The sequence below is a fragment of the Dicentrarchus labrax genome, unplaced genomic scaffold (genome assembly GCF_905237075.1).
Source record: "Dicentrarchus labrax unplaced genomic scaffold, dlabrax2021, whole genome shotgun sequence".
NCBI lineage: Eukaryota > Metazoa > Chordata > Actinopteri > Moronidae > Dicentrarchus > Dicentrarchus labrax.
This window is the reverse complement of record NW_026136714.1, coordinates 7557338-7581850: the sequence shown is the minus strand read 5'-3', so window position 1 is coordinate 7581850 and position 24513 is coordinate 7557338. Positions and strand designations below refer to the sequence as shown.

Here is a 24513-nt window from a genome sequence, read left to right as displayed (position 1 = left end):
GCATGTATTCACCCACCCTAAAAAGAATGTGTTGGTCACACCAGTAGTGCAGTAACTCCTAGCCTAAAATGTTGGTAATGTTATGCAGTGTTTTTTTTTTTTTTTTAAATGCAAAGTTTGCAAAAGAAGAAGCTCTTATCAGAACTTGGTACATCTAGAGAAATGTTTACTTGTTTGTTTTTCTCCGTATTCTGATCTTTCAGGTATGAGGAATATTTTATTTTATCAGTGGAAACTGATGCGTCCTGGTGTTATTTCTCCCAAGTCTGATATATTGTGTAACTGATATGTTTTCTCCAGATGCTTGGATGTATGGTTTATAGTTCAGAGGCAGACCTTGCACTGTAAGCAGCCTCATGCTCAGCAGCCTCTCAGTGTGGCTCCTGCTAATGTGGCCTGGCAGAAAACTGTGATGAACTAAGCCTGTTTATGTAAGCATATGTTTGCCCTCCCACATACACAGGGAGAGAGGTCGTATAGATGTTGCCAGGACGACACTTTTGCCAGCAAAGAGGAAGCACCTCAGACCATGAACCCATTGAGAAAAGATTTGTTTTTAAGGAATGCCAAAACTTCCCCCAAGTCTCCCTCTCAAGGCAGCTCTGTGTACCCAGAAAACAATGGGCCATCACTGCACCTTAGCCACAAACCAATCCCTGTGCATGGGCATGAAATGCCGGGCAAAAGGGGCCTGGAGGTTCTTAAGAGTGGATGCATTCTACCAGATTTTTTTGAACAACTAAAGTGTCAGAGTTGCCAAGCGGGGTCTACATAAAGTTCTGTGAGGGAGTTATAATATGGGATTTTCAGCTCAATCTTCCAAATTAGTGTGGGACTACCCAGTAGTGTTTAGAACTGTATGAACTCTAAAGTGTGTGTTCACCCTCAGGGCTTTCTGGCATGTTGAACACTGCAGGGGTGCAGGGGAGATGCCAGGGAAAAGTTTACCCTTCTAAAACCCTTCCTCTCAAACAATGCTCGAGCACTGGTGCTTTCTGCTTAGAGGCTTTCTTGGTATGTTGAGGGATATTTTAACTAGCAAATGTTTAACTTTCTTTTATTACCCAGGCTTTGTGTGAACACCATTGTGGAGCACTGTTCCCACTCAGCCTCTGACTGCTTGCACAAATGAAAAATTGTTTAATCTCAGTTTCTTCAAGCCGTGAGTAAGATTCAGCCAATGTCCTGCTATTGTTCCGATGGTAATGACTGGACTGTTTGCCTAATAAGTTTGGTGAAAGACAGAACAAAGCTTTATTGTTCAAATAAACTATTTAATAAAGATTTATACTTCTTTCGCTGTTGAACTCACATGCGCATGTTCTTTATCTTTTCATGCTACAAGGCAAGGTTATGTTGTAGTTTATTATTTAACACAATAGATCTATTGTTCATTGGGAAATTTCATACATAGAATGTAATTCACATAATGTCCTTGGTGCTATGCAGTGATATTCTCTTTCAGTCTCTAATTTGTTCATTTTTACTGTGGGCTATCTGAACAACAGCTGATGATCCTCATATACTGTAGATTTGTTCACTTGTTGTTGGGTCTCAAATGCCCTGAGGGTGTCTGTTCTTTCCCTTTTCACTGACCCTTCACTGGTCCCCTCCACAGACCCAAGGACAGCACTTTCCTTCATAGCCTTATCTTATCTATGTCTCACTGACCGGACATGCTGGACAAACCATTGAATGTTTGCCTTGGAGAAACAGTAAAATTGGCATCATGAAGGTAAAATCGGATGTTAATTTGTAATGTATTTATTTATTTATTTTTTTGACAGTTTTCATTTTTAGCTATAGATATTATGTCTTTACTCTCTTCTTTCACTTATTTGCTGCTTTGTTACGGTGTTCTGATGCCATTCAGTCATCTATGTCAGGTTCACGTTGCTGTAAATGGATCCAGAGTTGGCTGCCTCAGTGTGAGGGCTATACATGTTTTTAGGCGTAAGTGTTTTGGCCTTGGAATGTGGTTAGTGGCCTGTGTCTCTATGTGGCAACTGGTGTCAGGGTGCAGTTTAACAGCTGAGGGTCTGTTGCTGATGTTGCATGTGAACCACACCCAACCACAGATACACTTTCTTGTATATTATAGGACTTCACTCTGAACAAGGCGTTAATAGAAAGAGCAAAGATAGATGTATGTACACATAGACACACACACACACACACACACACACACACACACACACACACACACACACACACACACACACACACACACACACACACACACACAGGAAGTGAGTCACACATATAGTCAGTATCCAGTTCACCGTTGTCTGCCTCTCCATGTATACACATTGAAAACCCTTCTTATTTTTCTGTTATGAATGAAAGCTGCTGCTTTAAACTCTTCATAGTCATTCATGATAACTGCAGTTTTGTCAGCCTCTGTTTCTCTCTCACACACACACATACACACACACACACCTTCAGACAGTGACTAAACAGCAGTGTCTCCTTGAGCAAGGTCCATTGCATATTGTCAGACATAGACGGGCTTTGTTCACACAGTGTACGCTGTCTTGAGCGAGGCTGTCACTGGCAGTGACTCGGTTAACAGACAGACAGAGAGATAGATGGAGGTGGCGTAATCACTGAATACTCTCCCACTCTCCCAGATGGGAAACTTCCTCCATGCATCATCAAACCTGTCTCATTCAGTTTCTACCTTGGTTACTGAAGTGGATAATGCGTTTTAGTCTGAGTAACCCAGAACGGTTTCCATACAAGTCCCCTCTTGTCTCCCTATTTTTACTGTGCAATACTGGAGAAATATTACAATGGAGGGATTTGGGATCAGCCCTTGTTGTAAACTAAGCTCTTCCAGAAAATATGAATGGCACAGTGCCTGAGTAAAAGAGGTATAAAATTAGAGCATAAATGATGTAATACAGTAAAATGATGTGTTGTTTCTTCCAGTTTAAGCTAATGTAAATAGTTGACATTAACGAAGCGTACTGCATGTAAACCATCAGCTCTATACCTGCTTCCTGTCTCTGTGAGCTTTCATGTCCTTCCACTGCCTCTTTCTCCCCAATCTATCAAATTCAACGCCTCCCTTTCCCAGGAGAACCACATTATGTGGGCCACACCACTTCTTTGAGGCTCACGTCCCCTGATATAGCAGGAAAATTGGTCCTTTTTATCGTGTACTGTAAGGCTAACCCACTTTCCTGATCCAGATTACACAGAGGAAGTCCTCCTTTGTCTTTACCTCTAGACAGCCATAGAAGATTACTGTTTGTTTTGCGTCCTTTTATCTCTCAATCTATTTTCACTGTTTGTCTTTGTGTACACACCCCTCCAGAGACCTTAACAATAACCGATCAAGTCCGGCACTAACAGACTGTCAAACAGAACCTATCTGCCTCATGCCAAAGGTATCTTCTTCCTGTGAACATAAGACCCCCACTGCGCACTGTTCTGTTAAACATTGACAAAAAGACACACATACACACAGAGATTCCGATGTGTGGTTTCATTTACAGTCCAGGACACTTGTTGTCAGCCCTCTTTGACTTATCACGGAGGGCTTAGAGACACAAGAGGCTTTGTCTCCATGTAGAAAAATGCCATTCCCTAACAAACATGCTGTGCTGAGTACTCTGAGAAATAGTTACAAATGCTGGCATTTGTGTAACTTTGTGCATCCATTTTTTCAGTGTTTTTTCATAAGTAAATCTTACTGGAATGATCTCAGTAAAAGCAGCTGGTTTGTTTCTCCCCTGTTATACATTTTAAAAAAGTAACACACAAAGCAGATATGTCTAGGGTTTGTTACATTTTGTATGGACATGTAAACCAAACAGGTCAGTGGTGAACTGAGAATATTGGCAACACTTTGAAATAAGGTAGCATGAACTCAGATAGGCAGTGAAAGTCACTTTGCACTCTGTGTGAATCCATTATGACACTGTATGCTCCAAGTTTAGCTTGTAACTTCACCAGGGACAAGTCATTAACCTTCAATTCCACACGGTCATTAAGGCTGAAGAATATGGGGCATGTCTATGTCAACCCACTATGCCACATGCTTTCTGCTGTTCTTTCTATTCCAGCCTGTTCTCTCAATTTTTTCTGGACAAAGATGCTTTTTATCCGTTGCTTCTATACATCACATAACTTACCTGATGTTATTGTGAAATAGATGGAGTCAGGGCCTCTCTTTCATACAGATGAATGCGCTGTGAAAGGAATCGATAGTGAAGAATGTTTTAGAGGTGTGTGTGTGTGTGGGTGGACGTGTAGGTGTATTGTGCATGCCTGTTCTTGCACTGATTTGGACAATTGTTTTCATTTTGTGCAATCTCACTGAGCTACAAAGTGAGTGAGTCTAAGCGAAGTCACCTGTGTGCCCGCTGTGACCTGTGTGTAATAACCAGAAACTGTAGGTGTTTAGTTGATGAATATTGGTATTTTATTGCATTTCTGTCCTCACACTATAAAAACAGACATTTTTCTCCTAAATAATTTAGCGCAGCATTGAGTCTAAATCCAGAACTGCATCTTAGATAAAGGAGATTTTTGCAGCACAGCCTGGAGATAAGTGGATGTATCTGTGGAGAGGAGAGGGCAAAGGGGCATAACCACCAATGATGTTGCTCTCTGTTTTGATGATGCCGAGCAGGTGTTTGACTTTATGAGAGCAGATGGGTCTATTATGCATGTCTGCCTTCCCTGCATGCTGCATAGTGTACTAGTCCCTGCCAGCATGCCTGTGTTTTAATGTGTTTGTTTACTGGGCCCAGTGGCAGACGGTGTGGTGTCAGATCTTGTTGTATCGCTGTGTTGTTCCTGCTCTCTCAGCAATTATTTTTATCGTGTCTGTTGCTAGTTTTCCATTATTGCCTACGTCAAGAAAAAGAAAGAGATCAGCTTGTCTGGATGTTCACTCAGGTGGATTTGGACGCTTAATCACCTTTACTGAAGGTGTGAATGAAACTGTCGTTGCCTCGACGGGCATACCATGAAGTATACAGGGTCGACAAAATAAACTATTGTGAAAAAGGACTTGAATGTTGACTTGTCAATCATATATTACCAAAAATGTTCATAATAGGTAGATCAGGTTGAATGCCAGTTAGCACCATTTGTCAGCATTAAAAGACATCTGGCAGGCAGCATAAGACAAATCATCAGTGTCCAAATTAGTTCATGAATAATTTAAAAAATATGTAGAATATATTTAATGTGTTGAATTGGAAACGGTTTCAAAAATTCCAGACCTTTACTGCTCTGACAAGAGGAAATAAATAGTTATTTCACAGTTAATATCTAACCGAATGTGATGCACCTTTTGCAGTGAGTCACTTCAAAAAGTGTTCAACCATTAAAGCTGAGACGATTAGTCGATTAATCATCTAGACAGAAAATGTGTATCAGCTGTTTTAGTAATGGATTCTTTGAGCCATTTATTAAGCAAAAATGGCAAATATTTGCTCATTTAACTTGTCGAGTGTGAGGATTTGCTGCTTTTCTCTGTTTCATGTGATTGTAAATTGAATATGTTTGAAATGTTGCCAAAATAAGATATTTGTAGACACCGCCTTTAGATCTAGGAAATCTGTGTGGGCATTTTTTCATTTACAATTTTCTTTTATGGATAAAACGACAGTATGAAACTCTATTAATAAAAAAATAAAAAAAGATAGACGAATTGACCATGTAATCAGTTTCTACACACTCTACCATATACAATATGTAATTTGCTTTGAAAATGATGGGGATGTGTGTTTTATATGTACTGTATGTGTATATGTAATACAGACTCAGTTATCGCCAGGGGAATCCCCAGTTTTAGCCAACCAGATGAGAAAACCAGCTGACTAAGGGATGTGTGCGGCTGATGTAATCATGGGTGACGTAATAAACAAAACTCAAATATGTGTTCTCGAAAGCAAGACAACTAAAATAACTCAAATAAACATTTTATTAAGCATAAATTCACTGCTAAATTCAGTTCAAACCGGAACATGTGCATTGATCAAAAACATGTAAGTTGGGTATGTAAAACGAAGGGTTCGGGTTAAATATCTCACTTCATTTAAATAAAATCAGTGACAGTGGTTCACGCATATTGACTCAGTTCAGTCAATTGCCTCATTAGACTTTCTTCCCTTGCCCCTAGCTGAGCAGAAATCAGTAACCTTTAAAGATGCTCTGCTTGTCAGTTTGAGATATGCTCTCCCTAATGTCTTCGGTGCAGATGTTTAGATTCTTATATTGTTTCTGCAGATGTTTACATTTATGGCTTCTGTTTTAGATTTTGTCCAGACAGACTTTTACTACAAACAGCAGCCTTTGCTAAAAATATTTTATTATGGTCTGGCAGGAGTGACCTCATGGCAAATAAAAAAAGCAGAATTTCATGTGTTTTTTTTTTAAAGCCCGCTTATTTATATATGGAACATTGAGTTTTGTTGTGTCTCTTTGTCTCTGTCTTTCTCTTCACTCCTCGCCCTCATGTCTGTGGATCCTTGTCATGTCTGGTTTAGCCTGAAAAGGAATTCAAGCACATTACCATCTGTAATATTCAATCTCTTTGTCAGTCTCCTCATTAGAACTCTTATATGAACACACATCTGTCTTATCTGACTAAATCGTGTCTCACATGGTGACACATTTTGCTGTGTTGCTACTTTTGCTCTGCAGAGGGAGCTATTGCTCCATTTCAGATTCTGTAGCAGCCACGGCACACCTTCCTCTCTTCTTATTCACCTTTTCGTTACCGCGTTTGACATTCACTTTATATTCACCTTGCAGTGATTGATAATAATTTAAGAAAAGCATTCACATTTTTTAATACTAAATGAATTGCCTCAGTGCACATATCCTCTTAAATCCACACATATCCTGCGCTGATATTGCACAGCCTGCACCCCTGAGGGTAGAAATCGATGGAGATGAATTGCCTAACGAGTAAGTTTCTCTTTCACTGAGCTGCCCGGTCCTTCAGAGTGATGAGATGCTGCAGTCTCCTGTGACTGGCTGAGGTAGCGTTCCTGAAAGTCAGCAATAATTCTAGGAAGCAGCCGGAGTGTTCTGCTTACTCCTGACAAGTATGTATGTGTCTGTGTATGACTGAGCCTGTTTTTCCTTCATGGCAAGCAGTGTAAGAGGCCATGTTGAGAAATAAGATGGTTTAAATCAGGTCCTAAAAAGCCTCCCTGTTATGTTATCGCTGTGTAAGATGATGCAGGCTTCTCCCCCGGCTTTTCTAAGCTGGTCTATGGACTGTGACGCATATATCCTTTTCTGTAATATGGGATATCCAATAGAAGAGGAACACCAGCTGCATGATTCATGGGCCCATTTCCAAAATTTCATTTATAACATTACTCAAGTTTCGATCATGGATATAGAGTAGAACTTTCTCTAGGACATGCATCATCATAACATCCCCTCTATCTAATCTGAAAGTAGAAGTTAGATCACTCAGACGTTACAGACTGAAACTGATACACCTAATAACAAGGTAGACCATCGACGAGATTTACAATGTCATTACTGCGTCTCTGTGTCTGAGTTATGGCTGCGTAGCTGTCAGCGCAGGTTTTTCATGCTCTATAACTGAGAACTGACCTCCAGGGGGATTTCTCTCATGATATGTCTGGTTTCACAGCTCGTCACACGCTGCTGTCATCAAGTCGAACAGATGTGACCCAGTACCTGCCGTGACAAAGCCGTGTAATTGAAGTTCTGTGATATTCAAATTGTTCAGGCTGATTTTTTTTCTCCTAGTCAGTAGACTGACTTTTAAACTGTTTGTTCACTAGTTTCTTTGTGTGTCTGCCCCTTTGCTGATGGGATTTTTTTTCTCTCTGTAACTGTGCACAATGACAGAAATGTTTCTTTTTCTTTCTTATCTTATAAAGTATAAAAACCGTAGACCTTTTGTGAATTATCTTTTTTATTTGACACACATTTCACAGGAACAGATTTGTAACCTGGTGCTTTTGCAGATCCCATTTTCAGCGTTTGACTATAAATTAGTTGAACAATATCTCTTTTTCTCTCACTGTCCTTGTGTAATCAACTGTCTGAGAGTGTGAAAATACACTGAGTGAAAGCTCTGTAATAATTCTATCTTATTTTACTTCTGAGGCCTGTGCGAATCAACAGGGAGGACACTGGCTTGACAAGCCATAATCAGTCAGACAAACCTTAATCAGCTGTATTCGTCTCATATTTTGAGACACTTCAGCCACAGTTTAATTTTGTGTGTGTGTGTGTGTGTGTGTGTGTGTGTGTGTGTGTGTGTGTGTGTGTGTGTGTGTGTGTATACTGTGTTCACATGGTTCACAGAGTGTTTGTTTATGTCTGGGTGTGTATTTGTGTATGTAAGTGTAGGTTTGTGTCTGTGTACGTATATCTCAGTTATTGAGTGGGAGTCGTGGTGTGGGTGGGGTTCAGTTTTCAGATTGGATCTAGATGACAGTCGGGATGCTTTGTTGTGGTTTGGGGCCCGCCTGGCCTTGGTCCTTCTCCTGTTTCTCTGCCCTATTTTGCTGCCACACTGTGTGTTAGACTGAAGACAGCGTTTAACCTTTAGCACAGACTCTACAGTTGTGAAGATAAAAGGTGGCTTTGCTATCTGAGGCGCTATGATGGTGCCGATTAGATGTTGAAAATGACACTTATAAGATAATCATCAGTGTGTTTGTTTTCATTACACTTTCCAAAGTATCACATGGATCTCCTTAGGGTTCTTTTTTTGTCTTTTGTAGACTGCCTGTCTAAAGACTGTATTCTGAAACATATGAGTTTGGTGATAATAAAGGATTTATTACCACTAGGCTCTTATTTTCAATGCTTTTGCCTTTATTCCTATCGGTAATAATGACATTTAATTCACCAGGTTAATTGCAGAGATCCGGAAAACACATCATCATTCCTAAAAAGAAGTCTGATGTGAGTGTGACCGAAAAAACAAACCTCCAGGTTAGACAAACTTAATTAAAAGACTAAATGAAGGGAAACATTAAAGTTATGGCCAAAACTGTCCGATGTAAATATCCATCAGGGTTAAAGGTTCAATTTATAACCTTTAGGAGGCAGAAATTTCATGTAATATTCATAGGTATGTTTTCATAAGTGTATAATCACCTGATAATAAAATTATTTTCTGTTTTTGTCACCTTTTATGAGCCGTTTTTATCTACAGTGGGAGAGGTTCCTCTTCGCCGCCATCTTGAACAGCCATATTAGCTATGGCCCAGAATAGACAGACCAAACACTGGCTCTAGAAAGGGCCCTTTTCACCATACCTTCCCCTACATGCTTGGAAAGTGAGCGGTATTCAGTTGGTTGCAATCTGTAACTTCACCACTCGATCCCACTAAATCTCACACACTGGTCTTTTAACAGGCCACACTTGTGCAGTTTCCTGTGCAATGAGAGTTACTACTACCAAATGTTATTACTAACATTTCTGGTGCACTCATTTTAGTTTTTCCCTCCAAATAAAGTGGTTTTGATAACCTGGCTGAAATGTGATCTGAAAGCTTGTGTTTCTTGCCACATCAGACTTGCCCTGTTTCCTAGATTTCTTCAATACTGTGGTGAATAAGGTAATAAATCTGATAGAAAACGCTTTATTACAGTGAATTATATAGCTGTTGAGAATCCATTTGCCTCAACAACCTTTCCCCTTGCCTAAAACATCACCACCTAATTGACCAACAACTAGTGTTTTAAAGGATTAAAATAAAAATATTTCTTCCAATGAATATGTTTTCTTTCCTCCACTGCAAAAACTATATATATGTCTGTAATCTCTTTGGCGCAGCACCACTGGCTGACAGAGTGACCCTTAGCTCCGACTCCAGTATGTTTCCTCCAGCTGATTAAGTGCATGGACAGGAAGTTTTCCATATTCTTCCACACATCCGTTCAGAAACAAGTAATGCACCGGCTATTGTCTTGAAAGCAGTCCAACCTCCTCAGAACCTATTATGCAAGGGTCTGTGTGTGTGTGTGTGTGTGTGTGTGTGTGTGTGTGTGTGTGTGTGTGTGTGTGTGTGTGTGTGTGTGTGTGTGTGTGTGTGTGTGTGTGTGTGTGTGTGTGTGTGTGTGTTTGGGAGGACAGATTTTACCCAAATGTTCTAATCTTTTCATGGAACAAGAGATTCCTGTCCGTGTTCTGTTTACCTAATCCTCCCTGTTTTGATCAAACCTCAGAGTTGGTGTTGGATTAACTGATTGTGTAATACATTGGTTTCACTCCTCCCTCATCACAGCCAATTAGCACATCTGGCCTGCTACAGTCAGACCTAGCCTTTAGTCACAAGCTGCTAATCCACATCCCATCAGTAGGCAATCTCCATTTAACATAACAAAATCCCAGCCAGGCCTAAAGCTGTCAGGCCTCTCCACTAACCACTGATGTACTGTCTCTGAATACCTGATTTTGCCTCGTCCTCAGTGGCTCCTGGCCAAGAAGCAGCGATGCTCTGTGTTTGAGCCCGTCGCCCGCCTGCCTGCCTGCCTGCCAGCGTGCCTTGTCATTGAGATAATAGCTGTTTTCTGTCTGTTTTTGTTCAGCCTCTGGGCTTTTGTCATAAGGTGTCAGTCTTTGTGTTTTACTGCAGGGAGATTTACCTGCAGCATGTTCTGCTTCAGGGACCTGCAGCTGGTGTAATAGAGTGACTAAAGAAAGACTAAATGCATTAAGTGGCATTGGAGTAGAAAACTGTTCTGTTGTTGCTTGTTCATTCTTTATAAAACATCCACGTCTAACAATGAAAAAGTGAGAACAGCTGTGAGAAAAACAGTATCACTTGAGCCTGTTTTAACACAACTCGGTATAATGTTTGAGTTCTTGTTAAGTGAATATTTTTCCAGTTCAGCAGCATGCCAGATCAACTTTCAGAGGGGAATGACTGGATATGAATCTACATGCAGTGAACCGTGAATCAAATGCATGCACACACACACTCGCACAAGAGCCCCAGAATATTTTGCGAGCACCCATAACCCTCCCTCTGTGAATTCACCTCAACTATTTCTCTTTCCACCTCAAGAACAATAAATCTCTTCTCTTACTGTGTGCATGTCGGTGTCTGCGACAGATTAGCCGGGTGATTTAAACTCTCGAGGGTGGAGGCTTTTCTTGGGGAAATGACCTGGCTTGCTACTGGCAGCCCTGGCTCCTCTCCTCCGAGGTGAAAGGGCTTTTACAGCTCCTTTGTTTTCACTGTTTGCCCGTGTAAAAGAGTGAATAGAACATGCTTTCAGAGTGATGGAGTGCCATATGGAGTGTGTGTGGAGAGGAGTGGTCCGAAAAGTCATGTCAAAGTGACATACATCAAAAATGAAATGATCTTCTTTTTCATGATGAGCTCTTGAAATCAGTCAGTGACTCCCTTGGTCCACTCCCCTTGCGTTGGTGTTGGTGAACACCAGAAGAAGAATGTGTGTTTTAATTAACGTGCCTCAGTGGGCAGTGGGCAGTGCGCAATGTGACGCCGGTTTCCTGTTGAGGGGTCAGCTTGTGGTTTACGCAGCTTGATCTCACCCACTCCCCAAGGAAGAATACACACACACAACACACACACGTGCTCTCCCTCTTGCTCTCACACACATGCGCTGGAGAGGATTAACAGGAAGAATGCTCTCTTACTTGTCGTGTATGTTCTGAAGAGCGAAGGCAGACTGAGTATAAACCACTTTTCCCAGAGGACAGAAGCGGAACCATCAGTGCAGTTAATGGCTGAGAGTCACATGGAGTGAACTTTAGGATTATCTTGTTTTGAGGACAGAGGAAACTGCTCACCAAACAGCTGGAGTGATGGGAACGGAGACCGACTTAAACATGTTTGGGTTTTTTTTTCAATGTAGGGAAATATTTCTTCCTTCAAAAACAACTTTTTCATGTTTTTGTACCATTTAACTTTACACTGAATGTGAAGTTGACAAATTTTTTGGGGAGTTATATATAGTACATATAGTAAGAATTGCCAGGAGAGACTTAAATTAATATTTAAAAAGTTACGCGATAAAAGATTGAAACAATCTGTGACACTGGGGTTCTGAGTTATGAAATATGTATTTGAATTTGCCAAAGGATTCCGACCCTGTGACCTACTAAACTGCAAAATGTCTTCTTCAAATATCTGAACTGCAAAAGTTGCACCTGGGTGAATCTTTTCAATATTGTTGTAAAAACAAGTTTCTAAAAGAACGAACTGCAGAGTGATATAAATTCACTAATGTATCACACCTAGATATTTACTGAATCACGTTGGTGTTGGATAACATCCCTGAGTACATTTTCACTCTTGCCTCCCCTCATGACCGGCGCCAGATGATACGGTTATAATTTCTCCATTTATTATCAAGCCAGTAAAAAGAACAAAGCTCCCCCACCCCGCCATGCTTGTGTGGTGGTGGGGTATTTGCCATTTGTTTGTTTAAAAGGGCGTGGGGGAGTGCTACAGTAATCTCTCCCTTTCTTTTTCTTCTTTCTTCGTTTTTTTTTTAAAAAGTTCATTACCATCACCAGAGGCGCGTCGTAGGGGTTAACTTAGCGAGTTGGGGAGCGCCAGGGCGCACACAGTGGAGTAGTTGTGTCGATCACTCCCGCAGAGGCGATGCCCTTTTGTGGAGAGGTCTCTTGTCACACAGAGGACAGACGGCATTCACAATTGGGACACAGGGACACAAAGAAGAAAACTGCATTTTAAAAGGCTCCATTCTTTCCCCGCTACCGCTGGGTGTTGACTGTGGGTGTTTGAGAGAATCTTTGTTGCCCGGAGAAAAGTAGAGAAGAAGAATACGCGCCGTGAACGGGTTGGGGGATTTTATGGACAGGGTTACTACAGTGCAGCCGATGCTGTCATCCACTCCACCTCTGTCTGTTTTCCCGGAGCGACTAGTCTTGTTTTGGATGAGGAGCGGAACTTTTACGCATTGTTTTACGCACTGATTGTATGACTCGCGACAGAACAGGACACTGTCATAATGAACTCTCTCTCCCCGGTACCTGCGGGTAAGCAGTTTGAGCCAAATCATTAACTCCAAGGAGAAGTAATTCTGTGGATATCTGCCTAAAGGATGCCAGTTGATAAATTCGCAAACATGGAGGAAAAACTGTGGATATTGGAGGACCTCAACATGATGTACATCCGCCAGATTGCCCTCAGCTTACAGGTAAAAGTTTATTTCAGTTTAGCAGTTGACCACCACTTGTCTCTGACCCTCTGCAAGAAATTGTGTTACTTTTATTTGCCTGTTTTCACACAACCTCAAAGCTTTGGGGTGTGTCAGTTGAAGAAGCATGTGTGATCATGTCTCACACTGTTTTACTTTCTTTTTCTTTATTGATTGGCTATTCAACCTGAATACAAGCAGGCTCTGTCGTAAGTGAAATCTTTTTTACAAACACGTCTGTCCTCCCCTTAAGTATAGTCCATCTGTGTTAACGAACTGAGTCTGCAGCTGTGCCTGAGTATGTTGCAAAATTTACAGAGGGTTTGGTTGAAGGATCTTTCTATGTGACAAACAAGTCGAGCAGACACCGGTGTGGTCTCCCCGTTTACAGATGGCAAAGCTCTCACTGACGGCAAACAGAAAACAACACTGCATGCCATCCATCTCTTTCTCTCTCTCTCTCTCTGTCTCCCCTTCCAACTGGGGTTCACACACAGTCCACAGCTGCACATATGGGCCTCATAAGTCCCTATGGGAGTGTGAGTGTGTGAGTGTAGGCTAGTATTGTGTTGTGAGAAAGACAGAGAAAGGAGTCATTCCATACAACATGACAAAGGGATCATTAATGCAATATCTAACCACATTTTTGCAAACCTCCACAATCTCTGTTCTTTTAATGAAGGAAATAGCTGAAGAATGTGTCTGTTTCATTCCTAACAGAGTTGAAAGGAAGAGGAGACACATGGCCATTGGAAATGTTACAGGAATTTCAAAGGAAAATTTTAATATACTTTATTTTCTGGCCCCATAAGCCAAAGAGATATTGGCTGTCTGTGCTGCAGCTGTTTAGAAGTGCAAAAAGCAGACAGTTTTCTTTCTCACTAAGTCAACTGAAATCCAGTCCAAGAAGCCGTCAGCTGTGTGACACAGGGGCTGTAAGAGAGCTGATATCACTCACTGGTGTGTTGTACCTGCTAGCATTCTGGCATCATTTTCATGTGTGAGGTGTCTTTTTGTTTATCTACCTGTGCCAAATGCCACAGAGCGTGCCAGGTGTTTTGGCTTTTTATCACATAAGAGGAGATAGGCAACTATGAAATGACACACACTCTCACCATCTTCAGCTTCTCTGGAGCCCAGTTTATTCTCTTTCTGGGATGTTATAGTTCCCTAAATGTTGAAACTCTCATTACACTTTAGAGCCACTTATGCTCAAGGGTACATTGCAAAAGGGATTTCCCTGAGGCTTTTGTAGGGCCTGGAGCCTGAAATGTCACAAATCAGCTATCACGAGGTCTTTTTACCAAGTTTATAGTGCATTGATCTGCTTATTAGTTCCTGTCACAGAGCATCCTTTGATGAATAAACTTGTTTACAGCCAGGCTTAGTTTGGAAAGTGGTACTTTGTCTGAATATTGAATCAAGGGCATTATGGTGGAATGTAGATAACAGGCATTTCTGTCTGAAGATCTTTGTCCATTTAAGCATTTTGTTGTCTTGATTCCAGTTTTATTTCTGTAGATGCAATTTAAAGGGTAGGAATGTATAATAACAAGACGATGAGCCCTTATTTAGCCCTATGGGAAATCTCCCTTGTTGCCTCTCCTCTGTTAGAGGGGGTTCAGAGGTCACGGTCAGCTGAGAGGTATTACTCTGCAATAACCCAGTGAGAATTTCAGTTTGTCGTATACAAAGTCGCATTCGTCTTCAACTCATATAAGTATATTTGCTGGTAAACACTCACACAGTCACTCTCTCTTCCCCTCCCTCCCCCCCATGTCTCTTCTGCCAGGGTGGGTTTATGAGACAGGGATTCTTTGTATGTTGCTGAGCTGCACGGCCCACAGCCTAACTGTAATTTCAGCTAGCTATGGATGTTTTTTTGCTCCAGCGTCTTTCATAAATGGTCCTGTTGGGTAATCACAACTTGCAGTTATTACACCGTAAACAGTTTTCTCTTCTTTTTGTTCTTCCCTGCAGCAACATGAGAAAACACTGAAAGACACTCCCACCTCATGTACACACATACACATATACATTTATAACATAAACAGTAATACCTTGTTGGTCCGCACTGTCCCATCTCAAAAGATAAAGAGTGTCTGTCCTTTTAAATTAAAAAGTGAGAAGATCATGTCCTGAGGTTCCAGCATTCCTCAGCTACGTATAATTGCTGTGTCAGGAGGGGAGAGAGAGCAGCCATTGTGTTATTTTCAAGCTCAGTGGGAAGTAACTCTTCTGCTCTTCAGGTTTTAACAAGTCTGTTATAATTGAAATGGCTGCATTCTTGGCTCCAGTGCACTGTTATCGTTAGTCTTTCCCTCCTCTCTTATGAGGCCCATAAGACAGTCACTGCTGTGCTTTTTCACTTGCAAAGTGTACAATTTTACCCCCAGAATACAGGATTGCTCTCAGAAGAGAGGTGGCTGATGGGAAACAGGAAATGGTCTTGTGTAATTACTGTTTCCCATCGGGAGCGACAACATGATGTCATTGAACCCACTGCCATTAATAGACACATACACACCATTTCCTGTCATCACAGACCCGGACACAGATTTTTTTTTTTTATTTGCTTGTCCCCCTGTTTCCTTCTCATATCCTGGTTTGTGGCCTTCCTTGCCTTCTCAGTCTCCGTCCCCCTGTCCTGTCCCCTTCTCCCCATCAATAGCCAGCGGGCCGTAGATGGACACTTTCTCACTGGTCTAATTTTAGCCTGCAGACTGGCCTTGAATACATGGGTCGTGGCTTTGCCAGAGTTAAATATGGCCATCTGATAAAAGGTTTTCTGAGGTCAATCATTTTTTCCCAACTTATAAAAGCAGGATTTGTCTGGTACATTTCATTCTGTAGGTCAGTCATTGTTGTGAAAGCACAATACTTTCTCTATGTGTGAGCGTGTATGTGTGTTGACCTCACTGGGTCAGAGTAGCCCAGCTCTACTCAGAAGGGGTGCAGCCTGGGACATTTAGCTGCAACAACTCTGGCTGCTGCTGATCATACCAGTGATATCATCTGATGAAAGATTTAAGAGGTTCCCTTTTTGGGTTCTGCTGCAGTTGTTGTAGCTATTAGGACCCAGAACTGACATAACACCATTTGTTGAACCTGTGGAAAACACAACCTGGGAAGTGAAGCTAAGAATATGTTATCGAGCAACTGGGGTTAGAAATTCCCTGAATTATGTGCTGAATAACAACACTGAAATAGTCTAAAGTTCAGTTAATGTTCGAATCTGTAAGCTTTTTCATTTTGATTGTATATCAGCATTCTCAAGTGTGTAACAACAAACAGAATTTCCTTTCATTCTTTTTGATTCCTCAGGATATTATGTTAGTAATCAGGCTGATACTAATATTTATTAACCAGTTCTATATAAGTCCTTAAGTCAAAAGAGAGAGACAGTTGTGGAAGCCCAACCTCTGACCCATGTTGGCGAGGGTGACTTTTTGTGTGGGGGTCAGGTAGGAGTTTTTTGCTGCCTCACCCGGGACTCGGGTTTGACCTCTCACACGCTCCCAAACCCTAAACTTAGCTGTGGCCATGCCACAGATAGTTCTGCAGATTCTAGACATCACAGACTGGCCTTAAATATCCATTGACTGGTATCCACTGTCTTTCTCTGATCTCAGATCACTAAGCTGCCTTGTCCGATTGATTGAGTGCGACTTATCAGAAGTTAGTCTGTTTACCCAGATCAGTGCAGCTCCTGTTTCTATTTTAGACTAAACATTCCCCTTCTGTATATAAAGCCTTTTGGGTTTCAGCTCTGGTAACAGATATTTGGACCCCGCAAACCCTGCATGCCTTCTAAATGTAGGAGGTCCTGGAGGGCAAAGGCCAAATTGACAGCAGTTAATCCTTGCCTGCTCAGGGACAGTAAACCCGTATCCTCTGGTGCGCTCTGGTCAAACTGATGAATCTCAGCCCTCATGATGAATTTCTAGTAAGAGCAAAGGTTGATCTTATTTATTTTAGGCCAGCAAAACAATGCAATGTAAGGTTTAGCTTCAATGCCCTGTATTACCTGGACCGGGACTTGTAGTTGCATTTTATGTCATTTGTAATCTTTCAATCATCCTCTTCATTTATCATTGTCACCATTAATTTCTTCATTCTTTATTTTATTGCCTCTTCTGTCATTGTGAAAAATCCTTGTAGCTTTTTCATCAGTATCAATATATCCTTCCACGAAAAAGCAGTCAGCAGTTGAAATCTGTGTGTGCATCTGTAGGCGACTGTGTGTGTATGTTAGTTCAGCTGTGAGGTTGTTTAGGTAGCCTAAGTTACACCAGACCTGCTTGCTTCAGGGGAAGGTGTGCTAAAGCTAACAGCGCTCGCTCTCTTGTGATACAGAATACACAGTCGTATCTGAGCCAAAACACATTCCTCCACAACGGACCACTTCATTGTACACTGCTCCTTGCTGAGCTCGTCTGTGTGCGTCTGTGTGCTCCTGAGAGTGTGTGAGTAAATATTTGCAAAGATTAATAATAAACCAATACTGTAAGCTATATAATCAAGTGGAGTGCTTTTATTTAATTAGGTACATTAGGTTTACAAACTTGGATTTCACCGTGAATGTGAGTTTTTTTAATGGGCTTTTTGCATTTGTTTTAAATTAGATGAAAAGAGTTTCCTACAGTCATGCAACAGCCTAAAATAAAGTGAAACAGCCTAGTTTATTCACTTGTAAGTGTTATGTGCATGGGTTTCAGTCTGTTTGCTGTGTGTGTGTGTGTGTGTGTGTGTGTGTGTGTGTGTGTGTGTGTGTGTGTGTGTGTGTTTTGTATTTGTAAGTGTGTCTTTGGCATCTGTACCATGGATAGTTACAGTGAGTTCCAGTTCTCCCAGTGCTGTATGCCAAAAGCAGGCACGGTGTGTGTGAGGTAGAGGAGAAAGGAGGCTTTGTATTACATCACACACACCCAGAGCTCCCTACCAAGCCCTCCTCTCCTTCTTGGAACCGCACATCTACCTCCTGACCCTCACCCATCTTTTCCAAGCCTACCTCCCTCCCTGCCAGCCTCAAGTCTTCTGACTCCAAACCATCTGGCTCCCCACCTCACCTCTGCACCCCAACGCTCCCCCTAACCCCCCTGGACTTCATCTCAGTGCTTTATCCCCCCCCCCACACTGTACCCCACTCTCCACCCCAGCCTTCGCCCATGCAGTGGTTAGGAGGAGCAGTACAGGTCTGAATAAGCAGTCTGTGTGAGCAGAAATCGGTTAGATGCCGCGACCTGAGCCAGTTTCCTTTGAAAAACAGCAGGCGTGAGCCAGGAGAGCAAGAAGGAAAAAACACCAAGCCAAACTGAGAGGTGCTGTTATTGGAACATCGACTTGAATCCCTGCACCTTCCCCAGCCTGTTTCTTTTTGTCATTCACTTCCCTCTCTGCTCTATCTCTGCCTGAATCTATTTGATAATTTCACTCTGCTGTTCTCGTCTCTCTGCCTCTATCTCAGCTTTCAGCCCTTATTTCCACACTCTTTTATCTCACCCTTCATTATCACCTTTCTTTAATCCTCCTTCTGCACTCTTTCTGCTTTCACCTGTGCACACAGGTTTTAGCAGTTAAAGGATTTTTTTTTTGCAGCTGCAAAGAAAAAATGGAGGCACTTAAGCTGTTTGAATTGAGACTGCAGGCATTATTCAAATCAGCACAGATTGGATTTGAAGCTATGTTTGACTTATCGTGTCAACAACTCATGAGTCACTGTTTTCAAGTGGCGATATTAAAAATGTTGTATTCCTTTGTAAAACATGTAATTAAGAACATCTGAACATGTTCTGGTGATGCAGCTGGCAGCACAGGCTGTTTAATCAGATGGTTGTCTTTGAAAATGTGTGCACACACATTGTGTTAAAAGGAGCATTTGGTAATGTGTTTAATTGAGTCTGTGGATGTTGCTTTTGTGTTTGTCCATATGGATACAATTTACGCTCTGTCTGTTTGTGTGCTTTCTAACTTGTGAGATAAACTGCACAGTGTACATGGTTGTTTGCAAGTTTATGGTTCATGCAGTGACTTTATTGATTCATGTGCCTTTGATGGGGTATATGCAAAGTATGTGGGCGAGTTTTAAGTGTGCATGAATAAATTAAATCTATTTCTGTATGTTTATCTCTCTCTTTCTGATCTCTGATCTCTCTCTATACCTCTCAACACTGTTACCATGCACCCTGGAACACAGAGTAGGTGGGAGTCAGAGAGGCGGAGGACAAATACGAAGCAAGAGCTGTCTAAACAAACAATTACCACCATTAAAACAATCCATTCCCCAGTGAACATTCCCCTGAAGTGGATAGCATCTGTAGCATCACCAGCATCCTTGTGACCCTAAAGATTGTGTCTTTTGGGGCAGCGTGTGTGATGTTTGTTTAAACAGCAAGCCAAAGTGTCTAATTGAATCACTGCACAGACGCTGCAGGATCCTTGGCCATGAAGTTGCTGTGTGTGTGTGTGTGTGTGTGTGTGTGTGTGTGTGTGTGTGTGTGTGTGTGTGTGTGTGTGTGTGGGCAGGTGGAACAACGCTGTCAGCATTTGGAGGGCTGCCGTCTGACCATCTGAGAGTCCATTCTGTTTCACCAAGGACAAGAGAGGATCTCTTCTCTCCTTCATATACGATCTAATGACGTTATTGTCTCTGTCTCCATGTCTAATTTTCACAGTCTGTAAGAGACCCAGTAACATCACATAAATAGCAAGTTTGTTTGTGACAGGCTGAGCCAATGGCCTCACAGCATTTGCAGAGGGCTTTGTTATCACTGCAACAAGAAACTAGCTAGAGTTTTATGTGACTTCTGATGTTGGTTGGATTGCCTTGAGAAGATGGATGGCTGTGTCGTTGAGGAAAACCTAAATGCCGAAGGCAAACTCGTCACTGGGGAATTCCAGGGTTTGGAGGCGGGTCAGCAGGAGCTGGGGCTTTAGGCTGAGGTAGATCTGAGGGCCAAGGCCAATGAAAGGGGCCTCTTGTTTTGGTACGAGGCGTTGAGAGGCATGGCTGAGCTGTTCCACCCCCAAACAACACCCCTCCCCAAAAAAAACAGCCTCTCTGTCTCACCATGATGAGATCAGTGGAACAAACTCTCCAGCTGGATGATCTCATGTTTGGGACTTGGGGTCAAAATCTCAGGGTCACATTAGGAGAATGTGTGTGTGTGTGTGTGTGTGTGTGTGTGTGTGTGTGTGTGTGTGTGTGTGTGTGTGTGTGTGTGTGTGTGTGTGTGTGTGTGTGTGTGTGTGTGTGTGTGTGTGTGTGTGTGTGTGTGTGGGAGGGATGTGTATAATACCCTATGAAAGCTAGATGAATTGTGTTAGTACCATAATCTTTCCTCCTTTCTGCTCTTTTCCTTACATACACATACACACACCTGACACAAACACGCCTTTTGACTCCATTACCTGCTGTGTCCTCCTTTGTCCCCCCGATTAATGAAGCTATTTTAAAAAAAAAGCTTGTAGAGCTTCTTCAGGTTGTCAGAGTTGAAGGGTGTCCATATGTCAGCGTATGTCTTTTTGACCTTGTCATCATTAGGAGATGAAAAGGTTAATCCACTCAGTCTTCTTTGTGATGGACTAAGGTACTGGACAGGGATTCCTATTGGTTCTGGGGAGAAGCATGGCTCGATATGATTGGCTGAGACAGATAAGCTTACTGGACTGAGGACCCCTGTTAACCCCTGCTACACCAAACCCCTCTGAAGCACAGTGCCATTGGTCAGTATGTCACTGGACACAGGCTGGTTGTTGTGTAACTACACGTGTAAGTTTGTTGAGGCACTATTTTAGGCCTGCATAGAACACACAAACATAGCACACGTCCTCACAGTTGGCAGCCGCAGCTGTCACTGTAAGATCCACCAAGATTGACAGTCATTATATATAGCTTTGAATATGATCACTGTTGCTTTAACTTGCATAATACTAAGGTATAGGTTGCAATAGCTATGCATCACTGATGACATAAATGTCTTGTGATGTTTAATGCTGCAGACACTGATGCTATTTTATTGATTATGAATGTCTGTGTTAGTGGTTTTGTGACTGCAATAGATGAGGTATAATCTAGATTTACAGGCTACCCAAGCATGGTCTAGCTAGTACATAAACTACACTGCCACTGCTATGAGAGCTGAATGAATATATCACCTCATGTTTGTTATATCCAGCTTGAATCAATTAGCCTGTGATGTTGATGTCATTTGTTGTCAGGCTCTGGTCCACTGCCTGCATCCTTGAACTGTCATGTCCATGACCTATTCTACAGCACCTCAGGCTGCCTGACACTGCGAGAGGAACAGGTCTCTGCATGCTTCTTGGTCCTTGCGTAAGACAAAGCAATGACAGGCACATAACAATATGGACACAGCTTCTGAGACGTGGGGCATAGTTCAGCATTTAGAGTGAAGGAGAGGAGTGAATTATCTTGTTATAGTGTCTGTAGATGTTGCCATGCCATCTTATGGCCAGTAGGGGGCTGTTCAATTTGAATAAACAAGAGGATAAATTGTTTTCTCTTTCTGTGTTTCATCTACAAACAAGGGATTCTGTTATAGAAAATAAGAGGGGCAATAAATAATGGATAGATGCATATATAGTATGGCTGCACAGTTAATATAAAATGATTGCAGTTTATTTGTTAGAATAGTATGTGCAACAAATTCACTTATATTCAATTTCTATACAATTCAGTTGCCAATCCTAATGTATGTCCTATAAATTAAATTGTGTCATTTTTAGTTCAGTAATTTCAAGTTATGTACACTACAGTGTTGTGGGTAATCCATGTGTACTGCACCATTTAGCTAAAGATTTGCAATTATTGTTGGGATTGTGCCACCATAAAATAAATAGAGGTCTAAAAATATGGTGGTAAAAGGAAGAAAAAGTTATCCCACTCTAGCGTTTTCACTCTTTTTCCCGGGCACCTTGCAATGAAGCAATTGAAGCTTATCCGTGTGGTTCAGTGCTTCCTTTGGGTCAGTTTATGTGAAATTGCCCAGAGACTTCTATTCAAACAAAGGGCTGTGGAAAAAAAAATAAATAAATAAAAAAATAGAGGGTAAAATATGTGGAAGAGAAACACAGGCCTGTCTCTCACCAACTGCTGTCAATAAAGGCCCCAGATTCAAATCTGTACATGCCTGAAGTGTGAATTCTGCTAAGCCTTTTTACTGTGCAGTTACTTCTCCAGGCAGTGATAGGAATTAGGATTTTATTCGTATTCAAGCTTGTGAAAAGATTACAAATGAAACAGAAATGGTGTAGAAAGACTATGTGACTAAGTGCTATAATTAGACACACATGGCTACAACAGGATCTTGAGGATATACAGTAGCAAGAGAGAGGAAGAGAAATCCTTGTTTGGGAAAAATACTCTTGTCAGAGAGTCAATAGGAAGTGCTTGAGTCTCGAAGGGAGGGGGCTGCGTTGGTTAGTATGGCTGGAGGAATGTCCTCTCATCCTGTGAAATGCAGTATAATGACACTGGAAATGATGCTATCCTTCATTCAGCTGGGTCCCACTGACTCATTCAGCATGGGAAAACTGAAGCTGACACTGTGCAAATAATTGTCTTATCTTATTACCAGATTCCTTTAATATGTTCACAGATTCCATATATGTGTTGTTGATTCCTTATCCTCCAGTTTAAAAGGTGGATCGTATTGTTTGGTCTGTGTGTGCTGTTGGAATGTGGTCACTCACAGGTGTTGTTCCCTGAATCCCCCAGTGAACTGTGAATGTAGATTTGTCTCTGACAGCATTTCTCCGGCTGTCTCCCTGGCACAGCTACTTGCTGATGAAACCTTAATCTGATTAACTGCGGGATATTTACAGCTCTAAGTCCCGAGTTATCAAGGCTCATCTTGTTTTTGTTGTACACGTCTCACACAGAGAGATTTGCATAAGAAGACACATTTTAAACACTGTATGATTTTGTTAACATTCTTGTGGGTGTTTAAAGCTTTTGGCTTTTGTGTCCACACATTAAATGACTGACCACCCTCTCCTCTGTTGTCCTTAGCTAGAGGTAGAGAGCTGTATTCACCCAGCCAGAGGCACAGATGTATTATCGCACCATTGAGATGGACTTTGTTGCTCTGTTGCCATTAACCAAGGCTGCCCACAGACTGAGTCTCTCCTCCTCCATCCTGATCCTCCTACATGTCATCTGCTGCATCTCTGGACTGTGTATCTCATTCCACTTCTCATCTCACCCACAAACAACACAACAACAAAGCGAGTCCTCCTTCGCTGTATCCATCTTGCTCTGCTGACATTTTAGAAAATGTTAAAATAATAAAAATGGAAACAGTGTTTGGTTTTTTGCAGCTATTTACTGCAGAGGTATGTTTTCTCCTTGTATTTGCAAAAGATGTCCCGAACACTCCATTATTAGTTTTCCAGTGCGGATTTCCTGGAGCCAAACTCTCAGTCAGCTGATTCACCCCCAACCCCAGGCCCGGTTTATTCCCACACTTAATTCTAGCCGGACTCATCTGTGTTTTCCGCTTCCACCTGCCCACAAATCACTCTCATACATCACCGGTCGACAAGGCGATACACTCCGCTGCACAACAACTTCCCAGTGCGCACATATGGGTCAGGCAATAAGCAGAGGCAGACACAGAAAGAGAAAGGGCAGAGGAAGACAGATGAAGATTTCCTGCAACGATACGTTGTTCTGTCAGTACAACATTATTTGTGGCCACTGTGGTGTTTTGATATTTAAAAATATTTTTTTCATATTTAGACTTTTAGGTTTTTGTCTGATTGGCTGTCCAATTCCAAGTAGAATTATTCAATACCCATCGCCCACAAGTCATTATAATAAACACATATTATCAGAGGAACTTAAGATGTGATGGTATTATAGTGACCATATTGTACTTATTTTTTTACTAAATTATCCCTATTGTACCAATCCTATAAGGACTTAAAATGTTTATTTTTTCTATAGATACTGTATCCCATATATAGGATCACTTCACAAGGCAGATATCTCACCATAGCTGCAATATTTGCCTTTGCAATGTGTAAAATTACTCAGATGAGTAGGAAAAGGCACATTAGACGTAACCTACAGTTTACTTTATGTGAATCATGGATGCAGGCAAGGACATGGGAAAAGAGGGATGTTTTGCCTGCGCTGTTCAGCAATCCAAAGAGCATATTGACCCCTGTCTTGTGAATAAAAAAAAAAAAAGTTGAGTCATAACTTCAAAAAAAGAAAAACGTCTTTTTCCACTGTGGGCGGTGCAGGCACACAGGGACCACAGTGGATTTTACTGACACACTTGCAACCCACTTCAAAATATGGCCAAACGCAGAGCTGCCAAATCC

At 41.7% G+C, this 24513-nt stretch overlaps 1 protein-coding gene across 5 annotated transcripts in view; it reads left to right on the top strand.

Moving 5' to 3' along the window:
- The window catches only part of rtkna (rhotekin a), a 56030-nt gene that overhangs the window by 3973 nt on the left and 27544 nt on the right, over window positions 1-24513 (top strand). Inside the window, exon 1 of one of the 5 annotated variants that reach the window (XM_051421920.1) lies at window positions 12338-13161. The exons of the other annotated variants lie outside the window; for them this stretch is intronic. Coding sequence (XP_051277880.1) covers window positions 13066-13161 — 96 coding nt within the window. The 5' untranslated portion in view covers window positions 12338-13065. Of the gene's footprint in view, window positions 1-12337; window positions 13162-24513 lie in introns of those variants that run through there. 5 annotated transcript variants of the gene reach the window in all.